This window comes from Trachurus japonicus, chromosome 16 (genome assembly GCF_045865225.1).
Source record: "Trachurus japonicus isolate A0001 chromosome 16, Traja_1.0".
NCBI lineage: Eukaryota > Metazoa > Chordata > Actinopteri > Carangiformes > Carangidae > Trachurus > Trachurus japonicus.
The window spans coordinates 33,580,263-33,600,262 of NC_140922.1; the positions used below are offsets into that span (position 1 = coordinate 33,580,263).

Consider the following 20,000-nt stretch of genomic DNA (forward strand, 5'->3'; position numbering starts at 1 on the left):
GGGGGGGGGAGAAGGAAGTAGAAGAGGAGAGAGAGGAGGGGAGGAAAGAAGTTGGAGGGGAGGGAGGGGGGAGGAGAGAGAGAGAGGAGGAGAGGATAGAAGGAGATGAGAGGAGAGGAGAGAGGAGAGGAGAGGAGAGGAGAGGAGAGGAGGGGAGGAGAGGAGAGGAGAGGAGAGGAGAGAGGAGAGGGGGAGGAAAGAAGTACGAGGAGGAGAGGGGGAGGAGAGGAGAGGAAAGAAGAGGAAAGAAGAGGAGAGGAGAGGAGGAATAAAAGAGGAAAAGAGAGGAAGAGGAGAGGAGGAATAAAAGAGGAAAAGAGAGGAGAGGAGAGGAAGAGGAGAAATAACAGAGGATAAGGAAAAGAGGAGCGGGGAGGGAAGAGGAAGAGGAGAAATAACAGAGGAAAAGAGAGGAGAGGAGAGGAAGAGGAGAGGAGGAATAACAGAGGAAAAGAGAGGAGAGGAGAGGAGGAAGGGGAGAGGAGAGATGAGAGGAAAAGAGAGGAGAGGAGAGGAAGAGGAGAGGAGGAACAAAATAGGAAAAGAGAGGAGAGGAGAGGAGAGGAGAGGAGGAGAGAAGGAGTATGAGAAGATAGGGAAGACAAGAAGAGAAGGAGAGAGGGGGAAAGAGGAGAGGAGGAGAAGAAACAACAGGAGAGGAAGATGGTTGGTAACTAGGAGTGATACGGTCTGAACGGTTTAGTGTAGTTGTGCTCACGGATGCCACAGCCCCGTCAAAATAAAAGCACAGAGGACGGAGAAGAGGAAACATGGCGCTCGTTCTAAAAAACTTATTTATTTGTCTTTTTATTCGCTGAGTCAGACGATCGCGCTTTTTATTGTTTTGTTTAGCGAAGCCGAAGCTGCTGCTCGTTTCTATTTTTAAAACCGATGGAGTAGGGAAAAAAAATCAACTAGATTCTGAAACCTGATCAAACTACGAGAGAGGGAGTGGGGGAGTAAAAAAAAGTTTTGTTGTAGGGATGAAAAACGAGGAGAGGAAGTTTGTGTGAATCTCCTGAGAGCGAGTGGTGTAACTAGAGAGTAAGAAAATATTAAAGGTCTTAAAGATTAAAACACAGAAAATAAAATATAATCAGTCGTCACTCTCCTCTGTCAGAGAAGAAAAGGGAGAAGGCCTCGAGTCAACAGACGTCATTAAGAAAGAAAAAGAGAGAGAGAGAGAGATTTCTTCTCCTTCTTCTCCTCCTCTCCTCTCCTGCTCCACTTCTTAATCTTCTCTCTTTCTTCCATCCTCTGCTCCTTCCCTTACCTCCTCCTCTCCTTTCTTCCGCCTACTTCGCCGCTTCCTCTCATCCCTCCTCTCCGCCTTCCTTCTTCCTCCTCTCCTCACCCTGCTACGTTCCTAACAGTTCTATCCTTTTCACTCCTCTCCTCTCCTCCTCCTTCAATCTTCTCCTTTCTTTCTCCCCTACTTTCCTCTTCGCCTACCTCCGCAGCTCACTCGTCCTGCTTCTCCATCCTCTCCGCTCCTCTACCGCTAATCTTAATTGGTCCCCTCCTACCTCTCCTCTCCGCGTGCCTTCTCTGCTTCCTCCTCGCCTCTCCTCTGCCTCTTCCCTTCCTCCTCTCCTCTCCTCTCCGATCCTATTCCCGGCCGTCACTCCTCTCCTCTCCTCTGGTCCTCCACCTCTCCTCTCCTCTGTCCTCCTCCTCTCCTGTGCCCGCCCGTCCCTCCTTCTCCTCTCTTCTCCTCTTCCTCTCTTCTTCCTCTCCTTCCCCCTCCTCTCCTTCTCCTCTTCCTCTCCTCTCCTCTCCCCCCCTCTCCCCTCCTCTCCTCCTCCGTCCTCCTCCTCCTCTCCCCTCCTCTTCCTCTTCCTCTCCTCCTCCTCTCCTCTCCTCCTCCTCTTCCTCTCCTCCTCCTCTCCTCTCCTCTCCTCTCCTCTCCTCTCCTCTCCCTTCAATCAGAGAGGGAGTGGGGGAGTAAAAAAAGTTTTGGTGAAGGGATGAAAAACGACGAGAGGAAGTTTGTGTGAATCTCCTGAGAGCGAGTGAACGTAGGAGGAGAGAAAATATAAAGGTTAAAGATTAAAACACAGAAAATAAAATATAATCAGTCGTCACTCTCCTCTGTCAGAGAAGAAAAGGGAGGAGGCCTCGAGTCAACAGACGTCATTAAGAAAGAAAGAAAGAAAGAGAGAGATATTTCTTCTCCTTCTTCTCATTTCTGCGCCTCCTGCTGCTGATTGGTTCAGAGCGGAGGAGGAAGAGAAACGAGGGACAAACACAAACAGAGAGACAAACATCAAAACTGTCGACCTCGAGGGAGAAACAGCACTCGCTAATGAGCTGCGACAGGGAGGAGAGGAGGAGGAGAGGAGAGGAGGAGAGGAGGAGAGGGGAAGAGGGGAGAGGAGAGGAGAGGAGGAGAGAGGAAAGGAAAGGAGGAAGGGGAGGAGAGGAGAGGAGAGGAGAGAAGAGGAGAGGAGGGGAGGAGAGAAGAGGAGAGGAGAGGAGAGGAGGAGGAGGAGGAGAGAGGAGAGGAGAGGAGGAGAGGAGCGGAGGCGCGTGCGGAGGAGGAGGAGGAGGGGAGAGGAGCAGGAGTGAGACAGGGGAGAGGAGAGTGCGCGGAGAGGAGAGGAGAGGAGAGGAGAGGAGGAGGGAGGAGGAAGAGGAGGAAGAGGAGAGGCAGAGGAAGAGGAGAGGAGGAGGGGAGGGGAGAGGAGAGGAAGGGGCGGAAGATAGGATAAGATTGGAAGGAGAGCGAAGAGGAGCGGGAGAAGGAGAGGGGGAGAGGAGGAGGGGGAAAGGGGAAGGGAGCGGAGAGGAGAGGAGAGGCGAGGGGCGCAGATGGGGGAGGAGAGGAAGGAAGGGAGCGGAGAGGAGAGGAGAGAGGGACAAAGGAGGAGAGGCGGACGCAGGAGAGGAGGAAGAGGATGCGAGGAGAGGAGGAGGGGGGAGAAAGAAGAGCGGAGAGGGAGGAGAGGAGCGGAAGGAGAGGGAGGGGAAGAGGAGGAACGAGATGGGAGATAGGGGAAAGGAGGAGAGGGGAGAGGACGGAGAGGAGAGGTAGAAAGGAGAAGAGAGAGAGGAGGAGGGGAGGAAGGAGAGAGAGGAGCGGAGAGGAGAAGTGCAAGGAGAGGAGAGGAGAGGAAGGAGGGGAGGGGAGGAGGAGGAGGAGGGAGGAAGGGCAGGAGAGGCGAGAGCGGAAAGGAAGAGAAGGAGAGGAGATGAGGAAGGAGATGAGAGAGGAGGAAGAGATGGAGAGGCGGTGGAGAAGAGGAGGAGAGGGGAGAGGAGAGGAGAGGAGAGGGCGAGGGAGAGGAGAGGAAGAGGAGGCACGGGAGAGGCGAATGAAGGAGGAAGGGAATGGTGAGGGGAGAGGAGAGGAGAGGAGAGGAGGGGAGAGGAGGAGGAGGAGGAGGAAGGGAGAGAGGAGAGGAGTGGAGAGGAGAGGAGAGGAGAGGAGGAGAGGAGAGGAGGAGAGGAGAGGAGGAGAGGAGAGGCAGAGGAGGAACGGGGGCGAGGAGGGCAGGGGCGGCGCAAGGCGACGGCGACTATGCAGAGGCGCGGCGGCGACAGGAGGAGGAGAAGGGCGTAGGGGAGAGGAGAGGAGAGAGTACGAGGGAGGGAAGGAGGGGAGAGAAGAGACAGAGAAGACAGAGGAGGAGGAGGAGAAGAGGATAAGGGAGAGGTGGGAGAGGAGAGGAGAGCAGGCCGCGGAGGGAGGAAGGAGAGGAGGCAGAGGGAGGAAGGAGAGGAGGCAGAGAGAGGAAGGAGAGGAGAGGATTGAGGGGAGAGAGAGGAGACGGAGAGGCGAAGGAGAGCGCTGGAGGGACGCGGCGACGGACAGGAAAGGATGAAGGGAGGAAGGGAGAGGCAGGGGAGGAGAGGAGGGAGGGGCGAAGGAGCGCGGAGGAAGGGGGAGACGAGAGGGAGGATAAGGAGAGGAGGACACGGGAGCGGAGCGAGGAGGGGACTGCGACAAGGGAGAGGAGAGGAGAGGAGGAGGAGGATAAGAAGCGGAGTAGGGGAGGAGCGGAAGAGGGAGAGGAGAGGAGAAGGAGGAGGGGAGGGAGATGAGAGGCGAGGCGAGAAGAGGAGCGGCGGGGAGAGGAGGGGAGAGGACGGATATGGGAGGAAGGGGGAGAGGAGCGGAGGATAGAGAGGAGGACACGGGCGCGGAGAGGAGGGACGAGAAGGAGCGGAGAGGAGGCGGACGGGCGGAGGAGAAAGCAGGAGTAGGGGATGGCGACGGCAGAGGAACGAGGCGAGGAGCCGAGAAGAGAGGAGCGGGCGGAGGAGGAGGAGGCAGAGGCGGGGAGCGGCGAGGAGCAGGAGAGGAGGACGGCGGAGGCCCAAGAGTAGGGGAGAGAGGCGAGGAGCAGGGGGATGAGACAGGAGACGGAGACGCGATTGACGGAGGAGGAGGAGAACGACGGAGTAGGGGAGGAGAGGAGAGGAGAGGGGAGGAGCACGCGCAGAGCGGCGAGGAGGAGGCGGAGGAAGGAGCGGCGGGGCTCGAGGCTGGGATACAGGCGCGGAGCAGGAGACGCACGCGGCGCCGGCGAGGACGCGGAGGAAGGTCGCGGAAGAGACAGGGGCGAGCGGAGAGCGGAGGGTAAAGCGGCGCGGCGCGGCGCAGGACGGGGGCAGAGCCGGCGAGGCGCGGCGCGGAGGAGCGGCGCGAAGCCGAGGGCGTAGGGGAGGAGAGGCCGACTGCCGCGGGGCGGAGGGCGGCTCGGGGACGGGGCGCGGCGCGCGCGGCGCGCGAGAAGGACCGAAAGACGCGGATTGCGAGGAGGCGGCGGAGGAGGCGAGGCGGGGACGCGGAGAGGCGCCGGCGCGGCGCGGGCGCGGCGCGGCGAGGCGCGGATGAGGATTAAGCGGGGCGGCGGGCGAGCGGCGCGGCAGAGTGCCGCAGGAGGGGAGAGGCGGGGATGGAGGCGGCGGCGGGAAGACGCCGAGCGGCTGCGGCGCGGCCCGGCCCAGGCGGCAGGGGCGGCCGGGAGCGGCGGGCGGCGCGGAGGGCGGGGCGAGGGATGCGGAGGAAGGCCCGAGGGCGCGGAGGGGAGTGGATAATAGGCGCGGAGGCCCGGGAGGGCGCCGCGGGGGCGAGCGCGGCCGAGGGCGAGCCGAGGCGGCGGAGGAGCAGAGGACTCGGAGGAGGGGCGGAGAGACGACGAGGCGCGGCGAGAAGCTGGAGCCGTACGCGCGGGCGCCGCGGGGGCGGAGGAGAGGGGATGGGAGCGGGCGTCGAGGAGCGGAGAGGAGAGGAGCGCGGCGGCGGGCCGGCCGAGAGGAGCTCCGGGCGTCGCGCGGCCGAGGCGGGGGGCGGGGCCGCGGCGCGGGCGGCGCGCGGGGGGCGCGGGGACGCGGCGCGGCGGAGAGTAGCGCGCGCGGAAGCGCGGAGCGAGAGGACCCCGCGTCGAGGAGAGGAGAGAGCCCGCGGAGGAACGGGGGCGCGGAGAGCGTGCGCGGAGGAGACGGAGAGGAGCACGCGGACCGGGCCTCGGAGCGACCGGCGCGGCGAGGGCGAGGCGGACGGCGGCCCGACTGGAGCGGAGGCGGGGCGGGGAGAGGATGAGGCGCAGCGCGGACGCGGAGCGGAGCGGAGAGGAGAGGCGTCGCGCTCGGAGCGGCGCGGGCGGGGCGGGGCAGAGGAGCGTCGAGGCGCGGCAGCGGCCGAAGGGGGCGCACCGGAGGCCCGCGTCGCGGCGCACGGCGCGGAGTCGGCGAGGCGGGGCGGGGAGAGCCGAGCGGAGAGGCGGAGGAGGCCGCGCGCGGCGCGGCGCGGAGCGGACGAGGGCGCGGAGCGGCGCGGCGCGGCGCGCGCGAGAGGCGCGGAGGGGCGGGGGGCGCGTCGCGCGGCTCGGCGGCGGCGGCCCGGCAAGCGGCGAGGCGAGTGCGCGGCGAGGCAGCGGCGAGGAGCGGAGGCCGGAGGCGGCGCGGCGCGCGGCGGGCGCGGCGCGGAATGGGCCCTCGCGGCGGGCGCGGCGGCGCGGCGCGGAGCGGCGCGCCGAGGGCGCGGAGATAGGCGAGGCGCCGCGCGGCGCGGACGGCGGCGCGGTCGGCATGGGGGGGACTCGAGGAGGAGATTTTTTAGCTTTTTACCAACACCAAACTTTTATTCTCAGTCTGTCCTTTGTCCACACCCCTCCTCTCCACAATCATATCCCCCCTCGCCCCCCCGGCACCCTGGCATCCCCTGAGCACACTGCCGACACACCGACGCCCAAACGCCTCAAGAAACTCAGGCCTAGTGAGTCCTCCTGGCCGACACCCCAAACACCCATTTACCCGCCAGGACTTCACCAACAACCCTCTCTTTTGGTTCCGTCAGCCTGGTCGTAGAAGCTGAACTCACGCGCTCAGCCGAGCTGCCAGCAGCCCCGTCTCCAGAGCCACCACCTCCAGGGGGGGGGGGGTGACCCCTGACCCCGCCCCTTTTCTTAGCGTTTTCAAGTGACCCTAACTTCGCTAAAACTCCTGCGATGTACGTTGATGTGTGTGTGTGTTTGCCTTCTTCCTGTGCAGAGTAGCGTGGCCCGTAGATGTATAGGACCAGGAAGTGAAGTGCTCCCCTAACCCCTGAACCCAGCCCCTGCAGCAGCCTGAACAGAAGTGTCCAGTCTGGGTCCTGGACAACCCGGTGTTGTAACGTCCTCAGGTCGGAGCAGAAGGAACAACTTCAACCCCGCGTGCTAGGATCACGGGGTGCCCGATAACCTGTTTGTAGCTAGGGCCCCAATGTACAATTCCTCCACCGGAGGTTTTTCTGCCCGTCCGTTTTTCAACTGGGGGTGTGTTACAGGACCGCCACACACCTCCTGGAGAGAGCCCCTGCCACAAAACTCCAGTCCAACCTCGACACCATTCAACTCGGCCAGAAGAGCGCAGGCCTGCCACCTTCACACCGATGTTCTACGCCTCCCTTCTCCCCCAGGAGACTTCCAGGTCTCCCAGCGTGGGGTCTTTCGAGAATCGCAGGCAGGTCCTCCTCCTCCACTGCCACTGGCCAACCGCAGAGAAAAAAGGAGAAACCATCAGGGCTGGAAACACCGTACTCATGCTTGTCGCTATCCACTGGTCCAGAACAGTCCGGTCCTTCACAACCCCCCTAAGAAACCTCCGGCAGGGGACCCACAGACCTCGGCCACCAGCTGTGCAGCACTCTGCTGGACCTCAAAGCTCAGTCGCTCTGGCCTAGGTGGGGGAGTGACTGGGGGATCCTTAGAGCTGTACCCAGCTTCAGGCAGCCGGCCTCCCTCCGTCGGATCCTGAGGCTGTCGGGCGGACAGGACCCCCGAGGTGAGGAAGCTGGTCCACAGCAGGCGGCTCTTCGAAGAGCCACATTCCCCGGTGTTTACTGCAGCCTTCCGCTGGAATGTGAAGACCTGCGCCGCCTCCGGTTAGCACCGACTGGTAAAAAACGATGTTAAACCATTGTAAGTCCACTGAGCTGATGCTCACAGCCGCAAACAAGAGTGTTTATCGTACCGAGACGACCGGCCTTCCTCAGCACGCAGGCAGGCTGTGTCCAGCCACGGCAGACCAAAGCTGTACAGGAGATCTCTGGGCCGTCTGCAGCTGAAAGCCGCGACCCGTGCTGCGATGTTTGACCGGCCCTGTCCCACCCTCATGTACCCGGCAGGTGCATGCAGCCGCTGATCTACAGCCAGTGGGTGTCCCCCGACCCAGAAGAAATCCACCGTTCTGGCCTCGGATGCCGTCGACCCAGGCCCCTCGGTGGCTGCAAGACCCTCAGCTATTTGTGCCAAAGGGTCGAGGCAACCAAGTGATTGACAATCAGGACGCGTGTCCCCTGTAGGGAGAGCTGAGGGAGCCAACCCATTTCCACTTAGACAGGTCTGGCACACACTTTCTCCATCACACCCTCCCAGATCTTCTTCTGAACCCTCCTCACTCCCCAGAAACCACCCCCAGCACCTTCATGCCCCTGGCCTTCCCCAGCTCAGGTTTCCCCGGTAACTACCGGTGCCGCTGTTTCCCCCCAACGACCCCCACCTGCAAAGCCTCACTTTTTCCCCCAATTTACCCCTTGCTGAAGCAGCTTTGCTGAAAAGATCCAAGGCCTGAGGTTAAAAAAGGACACATCTCCCTGGTTCCCGAACATCATAATCATTAACGTCATCAGCATAGGCCGAACCACCAGCGGGGGCCGGTGAAGCAAACCCGGCAAACTGATCCCAGACAGCCTCGATCTCAACTTTGGCCAGAAGGGGCTCAATGGCCACAGAGTACAGCTGGCCAGAGAGTGCGGACACCCCTGCCTAATGCCCTCTGTACCTGCACTGGGACAGCTCAGGGCCCCCCCTCCCCACATGGACCACACCAACCTTGACCTACAACAGCTTCACTATACAAACCAAACTCAACAGTGAAACAAAACATCTCCAAAACCAAAAGCTCTTAACGTGGAAAACAAGCAAAACACCGTGATCAAATTCGATCAAACGCTTTCTCCTGATCTAAAGAGATCATACCAGCAACCATGTGCTGCACAAATCTACAAATGGTCCAGTAAGTCTCTCACAGAAAAAGATTGTCAGTAATGGTTTCGGTCGGTACACAGTATGACTGGTCCCCTGTGGATTATTATTCCTTCACACCCTTAAAGGTCTGTTTTGCCAAGCACTTTGGATAAAAGTTTGTAGTCAGTGCATAACCACGCAAAACCGGTCTCCAGTTCTCCAGCACCGCAGATCGCCTCTTTCGTCGGCAGCAGTGAGAGGACTGCAAGCCTGCATGATGTTGGTAAGATTGCCGGTTCTGAGAGGCCTCTCGCAGCACCTCACACTGGTCAGTTCCAAGGACACCTCCAAAAATGTTTATAAAAATCCTGCCGGGGTAGTCCGTCCAGTCCAGGAGCGACCGACCAGACAGCTCCATCTGAGCCCCCAGCAGCGTGTGAGCTCCTCCAAGAGAGACCGTCAGCCGCCAAGCACGCCTCGGTCCCCAGACGTCAGCTGAGGGAGGTCCTGCAGCAGCTCGTCACACACTCTCTGGTACAGTCCTCCCTTCCTGTAGAGGGCGCTGTAAAAAATCCACCGCATGCTGCCTCATCTTCACTGGGTCCGAGGATAAACGAGCCATCAGGGAGGCGGAGCCCGACCATTCTGCTTGGTCTGCGACACAGAACCTCTCCAAATTAAAGAAACAAGGAAGTGGGGAGCCATGCCATGTCTCTAATATTTATAAGCCAGCGAGACTGACCAGGGCCCCTTTAACCCTCTCCTGCATGAAAGACCCTAGTTCCTGCTTTTTTAAGATGGGAGTCTGCTGCTGTCTGTGGCTGGCTGCCAGTGTAAGGAACACTGTTTCTCCAAATCCCCAATTTCTTTTTCTAGGTCCTACTGAACTCTCCTGGACTGTTGCAGTGGAATGACTTGTTATTGCTGCACAGACAACCCGAATGTGAGCCTTTCCCACCTCCCACCAATGGACTCAGAGACACAAAATCCCGCTTTGCCTGTCCCCCGCCATGTTCCCCAAAAGGACTGAAAAGGCTGACAGAAAACTTGGTCCTGGAACAGCCTCACAGTGAAAGTGCCAAGTAGGAGCTGCCTCTGGTGGTTGGTGAGCTGTGAAACTCTACCGTGAACTAGATGATGGTCGGTGAAACCTACTGGGAGACTGTGGCTGCTCAGTAGCCTGTTGCTGTATGCCATGGTGCTGATGTAAGCCTGTCCAGCCTGGCTGCCCTCACCCTCCATCGACCACCCTTACCCAGGTATACTGCCTCGCCTGAGGATGTTTTGAGCCTCCCACACATCCACCAGTGCCCCTGACTCTGAAACCACCCGTGACACTAAAGCTGACGACTGCAGGTGAGGCTCCTCCCTGTCCTGTCTACTGGGAAATCTGTTGTACCAATTCCAGTCGCCCCCCCCCCCATCACCAACACATTTCCCTCTGATCACACTGCTGCAAGGAAATCTGTTTACTGGACGTGGAAAAATCAGGCTGTGTGCGCCCTGGTTCGGAGCATAAAGTATTAAACAAAGCAGAAGGAGATGTCCTGTATATTCTGCTCTGACGTGCTACAGCCCTGCCTGTCCTCTATCTCTGTGGTGGGACAGGATGGTGGATTGTTCAGCCCTGGAGAAAAAAGGACGGCCAACACCGGCAGATAAGTTTGTCCCATGAGACAAACATACTGCCCCTGCCACCACACAACCCCAGTCTGTTCTCATTCCCTACATCTCTGTGTGTTTCCTGAAGAAAAATAATATTCAATTTTTTCTGTTGTGATTCATTTCTGAAATAACCGCCCTCCTCCTGTTGACTCCTCCCCCCCGTTAGATGTTTAAACGAGCCTACACCTCACCTGGTGCATCTTAAACTGATGGAGAGAACGATGGAGACAGGAAAATAGAGACAGTAAGAGAAGGACCACCAGGTGCAAACACAATCATCATCATTTTTCGTACGAATTTTTCGCCTTTTTGAACCTTTCCTCTGTTTGCCCTAATCACTTCCTGAGCCCTGTCAAGTGTTTCTTTAACCGAAAACGTTTCTTCTCATCCAACAAGTCCAAGCCAACAACCCTCTGTAGAGTCGACACACTCCTAATGAACTTCTGAACATCAGGAAAATGATCAGCCACTTTCACAGACTTACCAAAGGTCTCATCGAGGAACAGGTTAATGTCCTCCAGCGTGTACAGATCTCCACCCCCTGACTGGGAATCTGCCACAGAGACACAGTCAGAGTCGGTCTCAAAGTCCATATCCTCATCCCCCTCCACTGCACCTGAGTCTCCGTCTGCAGCAGCCTGACTGTGTTCAGATGAAGCTGTCTGTCCTCTGCTGCCTCCTGAACCCTCTCCATTCACCTCCTCTGCTCCTCCCTGTCCCTCCGCTGCTGCAGCTGCTGCAGCTGCTGCAGCTGCTGTCCTGTCTTCATTCCCTGCTTCCCCGCCTGTCTCGGCCTCCTGTTCCCCAGCCTGACTCTCCCCCTGCCCGCTCTGCTCCTCCGTGCCATCGGCTGCGTCCGGCGGGGGGGCATCGCCCTCCCCCGGAGCCGCGGTGTCTGCCGCGTCCTCCGCAGCGGCGTCGCCTGCCGCGCGGGCCCGGGGCGCGCCTCGGCCGCCCTGCGAGGACACGCAGTCCGCTTGTGGCCCACATCTCCACACTCAAAACATTTCATTCTACCAGTGCTGGCGTACACCATGTAATGTCCCTCCTCATGTCTGACCCTGAATGAAACCTCCAGCGTCTGAGACGGACACGTGAGGAACATAAACACCTGCCTCCTAAAGGACTGCACATGCTTCAGTTTCTCATCCTTACAGCCCAAACCCACCGTCTTAAACCCGCTCGCCAGCTTCCCAAAGCGCAGCAGCTGCTCCTCCAGCAGCTCGTCCGGGATAAACGGGGGAACACCTGACACAATGACCCGGGTGGAGGGCGCAGCGAGCGGCGAGACCTGCAGGTAAACCCCGTTCAGCGTGACGCCGCTCGCTATCAGCTCCGCCACAAACCTCTCCTCCTTCAGAAACACCACCACACTCCGGTTTAGCCTGGAGGCGTAGCTCAGGTTCTCATGCCCCACGCGCTCTCCTGCCGCCAGCAGAACCTCCTCCACCGGCACCGACGGCTCGGGCTGGACCCGAACCGCGTGTCGGATGGAGAGAGACGGCGTCCTCCTCGAGGACGCCATCCCCGCCGGGGACACCGACCCCGAGCCCACTAACACAATAACTGTCACAAAACCTACAATGCAACCATCCAGCACAGTCAGAAACCAGAAGAAAAAGTTTGAAAACCACCGAAAACTCACCACCAGCCACTCTCACTCAGGACTCACTCCGCAGCACACACACTCCCAGCATGCACCCCGAAAGAAAGGGGAGAGGAGAGGAGAGGAGAGGAGAGGAGAGGAGAGGAAGAGGAGGAAGGGGAGAGGAGATGAGAGGAGGAAGGGGGAGATGAGGGGAGAGGAGAGGAGAGGAGAGGAGAAGGGAGAGGAGGAGAGGAGAGGAGGAGAGGAGAGGAGAGGAGAGGAGGAGGAGGAGGAGGAGAGGAGAGGAGAGGAGAGGAGAGGAGAGGAGGAGGAGGAGGAGGAGAGGAGAGGAGAGGAGAGAAGAGGAGGAGGGGAGGGGAGTAGGATAGGAGAGGAGGAAGGGCGAGAGGAGAGGAGGGGAGAGGAGGAGAAGAGAGGAGAGGAGGAAGGGGGAGAGGAGAGGAGGAAAGGAGAAGATTGAAGGGAGAGGAGAGGAGGAGAGAGGAGGAGGGGAGAGGAGAGGAAAGAAGAGGAGGAGAGAGGAGGGAAAGAAAGAAAGAAAGAAAGAACAGAGGGAGAAAGGAAACAAAAGAAGATGAGGAAAGGAAGGAGAATATAGAAGGAGCAGAGGAGGAAGAAGAAGAAAGGGAAGAGAAGAACAGAAAAGGAAAGAGGGGAAACAAAAGGAGAGGAAACAGGAAGCAGCTGCTCACCTTCGTCCTCGTCGTTAGCGGTGACGGTGATGATGACGAAGCCCACCTCCTTGTCCTCCTCCACGCTGACCTCGTACACCGGCTGAGAGAACGACGGAGCGTTGTCGTTCACGTCCGTCACGAAGATCCTCACGTACGCCGTGTCTGAGGGGGCGGAGTCACCAAGGTTACCGAGTGTGTGTGTCCGAGTGTGTGTGTCAGAATCCGGGTATCATTCATTCATTGTTTTTCAAAATAAAACCAAAACTAAAAAAAAAAACTAATAATGACTCATTTTTTCAATATTTGCTTCCGGAACCAAAATGAAAAAAACGGAAAAAGACTAGACTCATTTTTCTGATTTCCGATTTTGTGCACAAATGGAAAACAGAAAACAAATATAGCAGTGGTTCTCAACCTGGGGTCCGGGGACCCCTAGGGGTACTTGAGAGATCTGAAGGGGGTCCCCAATTTATTTCTTGAAAATGTACCACTTTTTTCTGGAAGTTTTTTTTTTTTTTCTTAATTTTACCACTTTTTCTAGATTTTTTTTTAACTTTTTTGTTTTAGAAATTTTACCTCTTTTTTCTAGAAAATTTTTACTTTCTTACTTTGAACATTGTTTTACGAGAAATTTTACCACTTTTTTCTAGAAGTTTTTTTTTTTAATTTTACCACTTTTTCTAGATTTTTTAAAAACTTTTTTGTTTTAGAAATCTTACCACTTTTTTCTAGAAAATTTTTACTTTTTTATTTTTATTTTGAACATTTTTTTACGAGAAATTTTAACCACTTCTTCCTAGAAATGTTTAATTTTTTGGGGAGAAATTGGACCACTTTTCCAGAAATTTCTCTATAATATTTCCCTAATTTAAAAGTATAAGAAAGTAATGTTCTTCAGTCTCAGAACAAATATTTGTGTATTTCTGGTGTTTACTTGGGGGGTCCGTGGTCTAATTTGTGTCAATGTAGGGGTCCTTGATGTACAAAAGGTTGAGAACCACTGAAATATAGGATAACGGTTAAATTTGCATATTTAGATTTTATGCAAGTCGTGTGAACCAGAACCAAGCATGTCATTTTAATGAGAACAATAGTGACGGATGACAGTTTAGCTAGGCTACATGTCACATTTTCACGTCACTAGGCCTATAGCTGCTGCTGTTATCTGCTAACAGCAGCAGCTAAGCTAACATCAGGACGTCATCTATTAAAACCCTCCCGTTGTCGGACACGACATGAAACTACTCCAGTTAGCTCAGTCATGTTGTAACTAAGATATCTGCTGGAAAATTTTTATTTCATTTTACTTTGGACCGTTTATTGTTTACGGAGTTATTAAAGACACCGCTAACGGCTAACAGCTAACGGCTAGCCCAGCTAATCTAGGATAACCATGACTAATAATTACAAAAACGTGCACACAGTTTCATAGACTCTATAAACATCAGATTAGTCTAAACGGTGTTTAGCCCTCGTTATACTTGCTGTAAACTACGCGAACGGGAGCGCATCATGGCTGCCACGCGTATCCTGCGTCCGTTTGATGCGTCGGCTGCGACCGAACGCACATATCGACGCGAGGTGACGCGACGCGGGATACGCGTGGCAGCTCGCGTTCGCGTAGTTTACAGCAAGTATATCACGGCCCTTATAGTGACGTGAATAAACTATCGTCCGTTACTGTTGTTCTCATTAAAATTACGTGCTTTTCTGGATTAACAGTTTGATTTTTTAATACAATTGACACATCAAAAAACAGAAGCAGGTCGATTTTTTCAATTTTGGGTAAAAAAAAACAACAAAATCACAAATTAGGCTCAATTTCTCGTTTTGTTTTTACTGACAAAACAAATTCACCACTCAATATTTTGTTTCCGTCGGTGGCTCTACCCATTAGCCTATCCGTTTTTTTTACATTTTCCATATGTGCACAAAATCGGAAACCGTAAAATGAGCCGTTATCCGTTTCCTTATATTGGTTCTGGGAACAAAACGAGTCATTATTTCGTTTTTTTAGTTTTATTTTGAAAAGCAAATGAACGAGTGATACACAGATTTTGTCAGAGTGTGTGTGTGTGTGTGTGTGTGTGTGTGTGTGTGCTACCGGTGTTGGGCTGGCCCTGCTGGCCCGGCCGGGCCGACTCGGTCCCGTCCTGACTCTGGACCTCGATGAGGTAGGAGGACTTCTGCTCCCGGTCGAAGGAGGCGCCGCTGACGATGACTCCGGTCTGGGGGTCGATGACGAAGAACTGGGAGTCGCCGCTCTCATCTCTGAGGATGACATAGGACACCTGAGGAGGAGCAGGAGGAGGAGGAGGAGCAGGAGGAGGAGGAGGAGAGGAGGAGAAGGTGGAGGGGAAGAGAGGAAGAGAGTGGGAAGATTGTAATATATTGTATTGTATACTGTACTTTATAAGTAGGCATAGTACTGTTTTGTGTTTGTTTATTTTTTAATGCATTTTAATCATTGTAGTGCTCAAGTCACCTGCCCCAGAGGCTACGGTTGAAAATTAGCCAACTTGGCTAAACCAGCATGTTAACATTAAAGCAGAAGTAAGCGATCTGGTCGTTTTGGCTAATGCTGCGTTCCAGGCAGGCTTTTGAAACCGTAAGTTACAGCTTCAAGTCACAACTTACGACTTTGTAGCGTTCCAGGCAACCCACTCGTGTTTCTCCGACCTGTTTTACCTGTGAAAGTCACTATAACGGCCACTCGTAACTTCTGACCCGTGAACTCGTACCAGATCGAACTGGTACGACTTCACAGGTCGGAAAAACACGAGTTACGGGGTGCCTTGAACGCACCATAACAGTCCTCGTCCCTACGTCACCACATTCACGGCGTCCCTTGGCTGCACACACAGCCCTTTTTACCGTTCTCTCTCCTCATTGGATAAAAACTGTAGGATACGAGAAAAGTTTTCTCCTGGGCTCAGAGCAGAGCAGAGTGACTGACAGACCGTGTTTCAGTCCAAACACTCTATGTAAGTGATTGCTGTTGGAAGATAGAACTATTTAAGACTTAAATTAACACAAATATATCACTTACTTCTGCTTTAATGTTTATTAATCTGCATTGTCTCTGTATATTTAAACCAATAAATTAAATTTAAATTAAATTAAGAGGAATGATTACGATAAGTCAGAAAGTAAAGGCAAGGCAAGGCAATTTTATTTGTATAGCCCGTTTTTACAAACAGTTTGTCTCAAAGGGCTTCACATCCTCTGTCCTTAGACCCTCACATCCACTGAGGAAAACTCCATAGAAAACCCTTTTAACAGGGAAAAGATGGAGAAACCTCAGGGTGAGCAACAGAGGAGGGACAGAATACACAAAGTAATCGAGTACTCCTCCTCCTCTCTCCTCTCCTCCTCCTCCTCCTCTCACTCTGTTCCTCTCTCCTCCTCCTCCTCCTAACCCTAACCCCCCCCTCCTCCTCCTCCTCTCACCTTCCCGTGCAGACCAGAGTCCAGGTCGGTGGCCGACACCTGAGCCACCGAGGTTCCGATCTCGGCTCCTTCAGGGACCGTCGCCTCGTAGGTGGAGGAGAGGAAGAAGGGAACGTTGTCGTTCACGTCTGGAGGGAGAGAGAGAGAGAGAGTGTGGGAGAGAGAGAGGGAGAGAGAGGGAGAGAGAGAGAGAGAGGAGGGGGGTTATTTATTTCTCTGTGTGTTTGTTGTTGTTGTTGTGTGAGGATCTGGATCAGAACACAAAGAGTCAAACTGACAGAGAAAAGGACGAGATGATGGAGAGAATCAGACAGAAAGAGAAAGAGGAAGAGGGGGAGGAGGAGGAGGAGAAGGGGGAGGGAGGAAGAGGAGGGGGAAGAAAAGAAAGAGGAGGAGGAAAAGGAGGAGGAAATGAAGGGAAGAGGAGGAAGAAGAGGAGGAGAAGAGGAGGAGGAGGAGAAGAGGAGGAGGAAGAGGAGTGGAAGAGGAAGAAGAGGAGGAGAAGAAGAGGAGGAGAAAGAGGAGGAGAGGAGGAGAAAGAGAAGAAGAGGAGTTAGAGGAGGAGAAAGAGAAACCTCCCTGACCCGTGACGTTGACGTAGACGGTGGTGAAGGACGCCAGCGGCACGGCGGCCACGTTCTGGACTCGAACCCTGAGCGTGAAGGAGCGCGTGGCCTCGTGGTCGAGGTTCTCGGCCACCAGGACGGAGGCGGAGCCGTCGGCCCGGTTGGGTTTGATGTAGAACCGCACCGGCATGTTGGTCTCCGCCACCTGGCCCTCCTCCAGGTTGTAGGTGACCCGCGGGTCGCCCAGCGCCGACGTCGCCTTCACCGTCTGAAGGAGGGAGAGAAGGAGAGAGGGCAGAGGTGTAGTATCCACCACTTTCCTGAGAACGACGCTGGGTGTCGCCATGACACTCCATTCATTACATTTTAGATTAACCATAGCTGGGCTAACCGTTAGCTGTTAGCCATTAGCAGTGTCTTAAATAACTCAATAAACGGCCCATGAAAAAAATATTTTTTCCAGCGGATATCCTAGTTCCAACATGACTGAGCTAACTGGAGTAGTTTCATGTCGTGTCCCACAACGGGAGGGTTTTAACAGCTGACGTCCTGATAGTTAGCTTAGCTGCTGCTGTTGTTAGCTGTCAGCAGCAGCAAAGCTAACAACTACGATAACCATGACTAATTACAAAAACGTGGACACAGAAATAGTAATGTTTGTTCAATAATTCGTTTTATAGACTTAACAAACATCAGATTTAGTCAAAACGGTTTTGGCAGCCCAGAGCCCCCACATTTGGTGCCTACACCGGCGGCTAACGCTACCAGTTAGCCGCTAACGCTACCAGTTAGCCGCTAGCTAGAATGCTACTAAAACCGACTTCTGTTGTGGTGTGGCGCAATGGATCATGGGAAAATAAAGTGGTGGATTTATGCTGCGTTCGATTGCACTCGGAACTCGGAAAGATCCGACCTCCATCTCGGAAAAATGCAATAGAACGGCCCTTGAAGTCGGAACTCCGACTCGGGAACTCGGATGGGATCCAAGCAGCCCGAGTCGGTCGGAATTACGTCACAGCAATATGGCGTCGCACACCGCGAGAGGTATTTATTTATTTAGGCTATTTATTTTCCAACCTAGAAGGGAGAAGTTGTGGAAAAGGGAATATAGCCTAGTTCCACGCTACTGCAGCAAGAGTTGAATCTGCACAGCTCGCTGTGACACATGCAGGATTCCCCTCTCTGGTGCGTTCAAGACTGTGTGTAGCAGAAGTGGCGTTTCTATTTCTCTCTCTCCCCCAAGCAGCTAATGTTCTTCCCCAGCAGCAGCTACTTTTTGATGCTCGAAAGATATGAGCTTACTGTGGCCGGCCATGTTTTCCGAGGTTGCGCAATGAAACGCATTTACCTCGGAAGTCGGACTTTCCGACCGGGATCTTTCCGATTTCCGAGTGCAATCGAACGCAGCAATACATATATATATAGTATACTGCTTCATAGGTGGGTAAACTGTTCATACTTGTATCACTGGTGGTTCTCAAACTTTTTTTTTACATCAAGGACCCAAAATTGACACAAATTAGACCACGGACCCCCATTGGACAAAATGTTGAAGCAAACACCAGAAATACACAAACAATCAATGTACATTTAAATTAGGTGTATACATTTTTGAAAGATTTTAGAGAAATTTCTGGAAAAAAGTGGTACAATTTCTCCAAAAAAACACTTTGGAGTGTTGAAAGTCCAAAGCGCCATATATAATATTTTTAATAGAGATTAATCGCGAGTTAACTATGGAAAAAAATGCGATTAATTGCGATTAGAAAAATTAATCGTTTGACAGCCCTAGAAAACAGTGGTAAGATTTAAAAAAATAAAAATAAAATAAACAAAAAAAGGTTTAAGATTTTTTAGAAAAAAAGTGGTAAACGGTGGTGGTAAATTTCTAAAAAAAAAAAAAAAAAAAATTGTAAAAGTTTTTTTTAGAATTCTAGAAAAAGTTGTAAGATTTCGCAAATTTTTTTTTAGAAAAAAAGTGGTAAAATTTCTCCAAAAAAGTTGAAACATTTCTAGAAAAAAGTGGTAAAATTTCCAAAAAAAAAAAAAAGTAATTTTTTTTTTTTTTTGAGAAAAAATAGTAAGATTTCGCAAATTTTTTTTAGAAAAAAAGTGGTAAGATTTCGCAAATTTTTTTAGAAAGAAAGTGGTAAAATTCCTCAAAAAAAAAGGTAAAATTTTGCAAAAAATTATAGAAAAATGTGGCAAAATTTCTCTCTCAAAAAAAGGGGCAAACAATAATACAAAAGGGGTAACATGTCTTGGAAAAAAATAATAAAAAAAAAATTGAGAAGAAACTGTTAAAATTTAACTTAATTAATTAATTATTATTTAATTAATTCTAGGAAAAGTGGTAACCCCCCCCCCCCAAAAAAAAAAAAGTTAAACAATAATTAATAAAGAGACAAAATTTCTGAAAAAAAAAAAAAAGTTAAAATATTCTAAGAAAAGGTTGTAAAATTTCCAGAAAAAGTTGGGGTTTATGTATTTTCAGTGGGTATACTGAGTATACTGAGTATCACATAGACTACAGCACTGAGAGAGAGAGAGAGGGAGAGAGAGAGAGAGAGAGAGAGAGAGAGAGAGGGAGAGAGAGGGAGAGAGAGAGAGAGAGAGAGAGAGAGAGAGGGAGAGAGAGAGAGAGGCATTCACAAGCGTCACGGTGACTCTCAACCAGCCGACAGGAAATGACACGGTGGAGGAAACATTAGCGCCGCGCACACCTGAGAGGCGGCCGTCGGCCAATCAGATTTCACGGTGACTTTCAATGACACACAGTCAGAGCTCAGCTGATCTGTGTCGTCACGGAGACTTTGACACAATTTAAAAGTCTCTCAACTGACAAACAAACCAACAAACCAACACATTCCTTTCAAAATAAAAGCTTGGTATTTTCACACATGTGCTTTTATTTTATATATAAAACTACATAAACTATATATTCATGTGTGTGTGAGTCTTTTATTTTGGCGAGGAGCTCAGACAGCAGTAAAACGACTGGTTAATAAACGACTGTTTGAACCAGATGTTGTCATCGCTTCAATAACAGGAGCTCAAAGTGACACAGAGATACCCTCTTACCACTCCTATAAATTCTGTAATATTCGCCTATCCAAGGCGTACCCAAAGTAAATTGAATGCTGTTCTTGAACTGTTTGGAGAATATGGATGGGCTTGGTCTCTTTTGAAAGGTATCACTCTGAAGTTTTTCCCCAAACTGAAATAATCACTATAAGTGCTATTATCATTGAGTAATCTAAGTTGGAGCACACTGAATTAGAATGTTTTTATTCTCGCCTGAATTTTTTTGTTGCAATCAGATGCCTGAAGATGAGTGTAGCTGAGAATTTTAGCTGGAAAACACAATGGGACCACAGCATGAAGCCTTACCTGGCCCCAGTTCAAATTTGATAACAATCCTGCTAAAAATTAGTATTTTACACATGTTTTTCTAAGTGTATATCTAGGCGTTTTCCTAAAATTGCCATTGAGAAACAATACATGCGCCAAAGTGCAGCTTTTGCACAGTTACGCATGAAAATTGTAGTGCTGCCTTTTCCCAGGGACCGTGAATGCAGCA

General features: G+C 52.7%; 1 protein-coding gene across 1 annotated transcript in view; it reads right to left on the reverse strand.

Moving 5' to 3' along the window:
* Window positions 1-20,000, reverse strand: part of LOC146972713 (neural-cadherin-like) — a 209,237-nt gene that overhangs the window by 41,450 nt on the left and 147,787 nt on the right. Inside the window, exons 15-24 of the mRNA XM_085802145.1 lie at window positions 16,439-16,688; window positions 15,855-15,982; window positions 14,509-14,695; window positions 12,423-12,566; window positions 11,182-11,699; window positions 10,606-11,077; window positions 7,462-7,729; window positions 7,091-7,281; window positions 6,871-6,975; window positions 4,183-6,046 (exon numbers count right to left, since the gene is read on the reverse strand). Of these exons, the coding sequence (XP_085658271.1) occupies window positions 4,183-6,046; window positions 6,871-6,975; window positions 7,091-7,281; window positions 7,462-7,729; window positions 10,606-11,077; window positions 11,182-11,699; window positions 12,423-12,566; window positions 14,509-14,695; window positions 15,855-15,982; window positions 16,439-16,688 (4,127 nt within the window). The remainder of the gene's footprint in view (window positions 1-4,182; window positions 6,047-6,870; window positions 6,976-7,090; window positions 7,282-7,461; window positions 7,730-10,605; window positions 11,078-11,181; window positions 11,700-12,422; window positions 12,567-14,508; window positions 14,696-15,854; window positions 15,983-16,438; window positions 16,689-20,000) is intronic.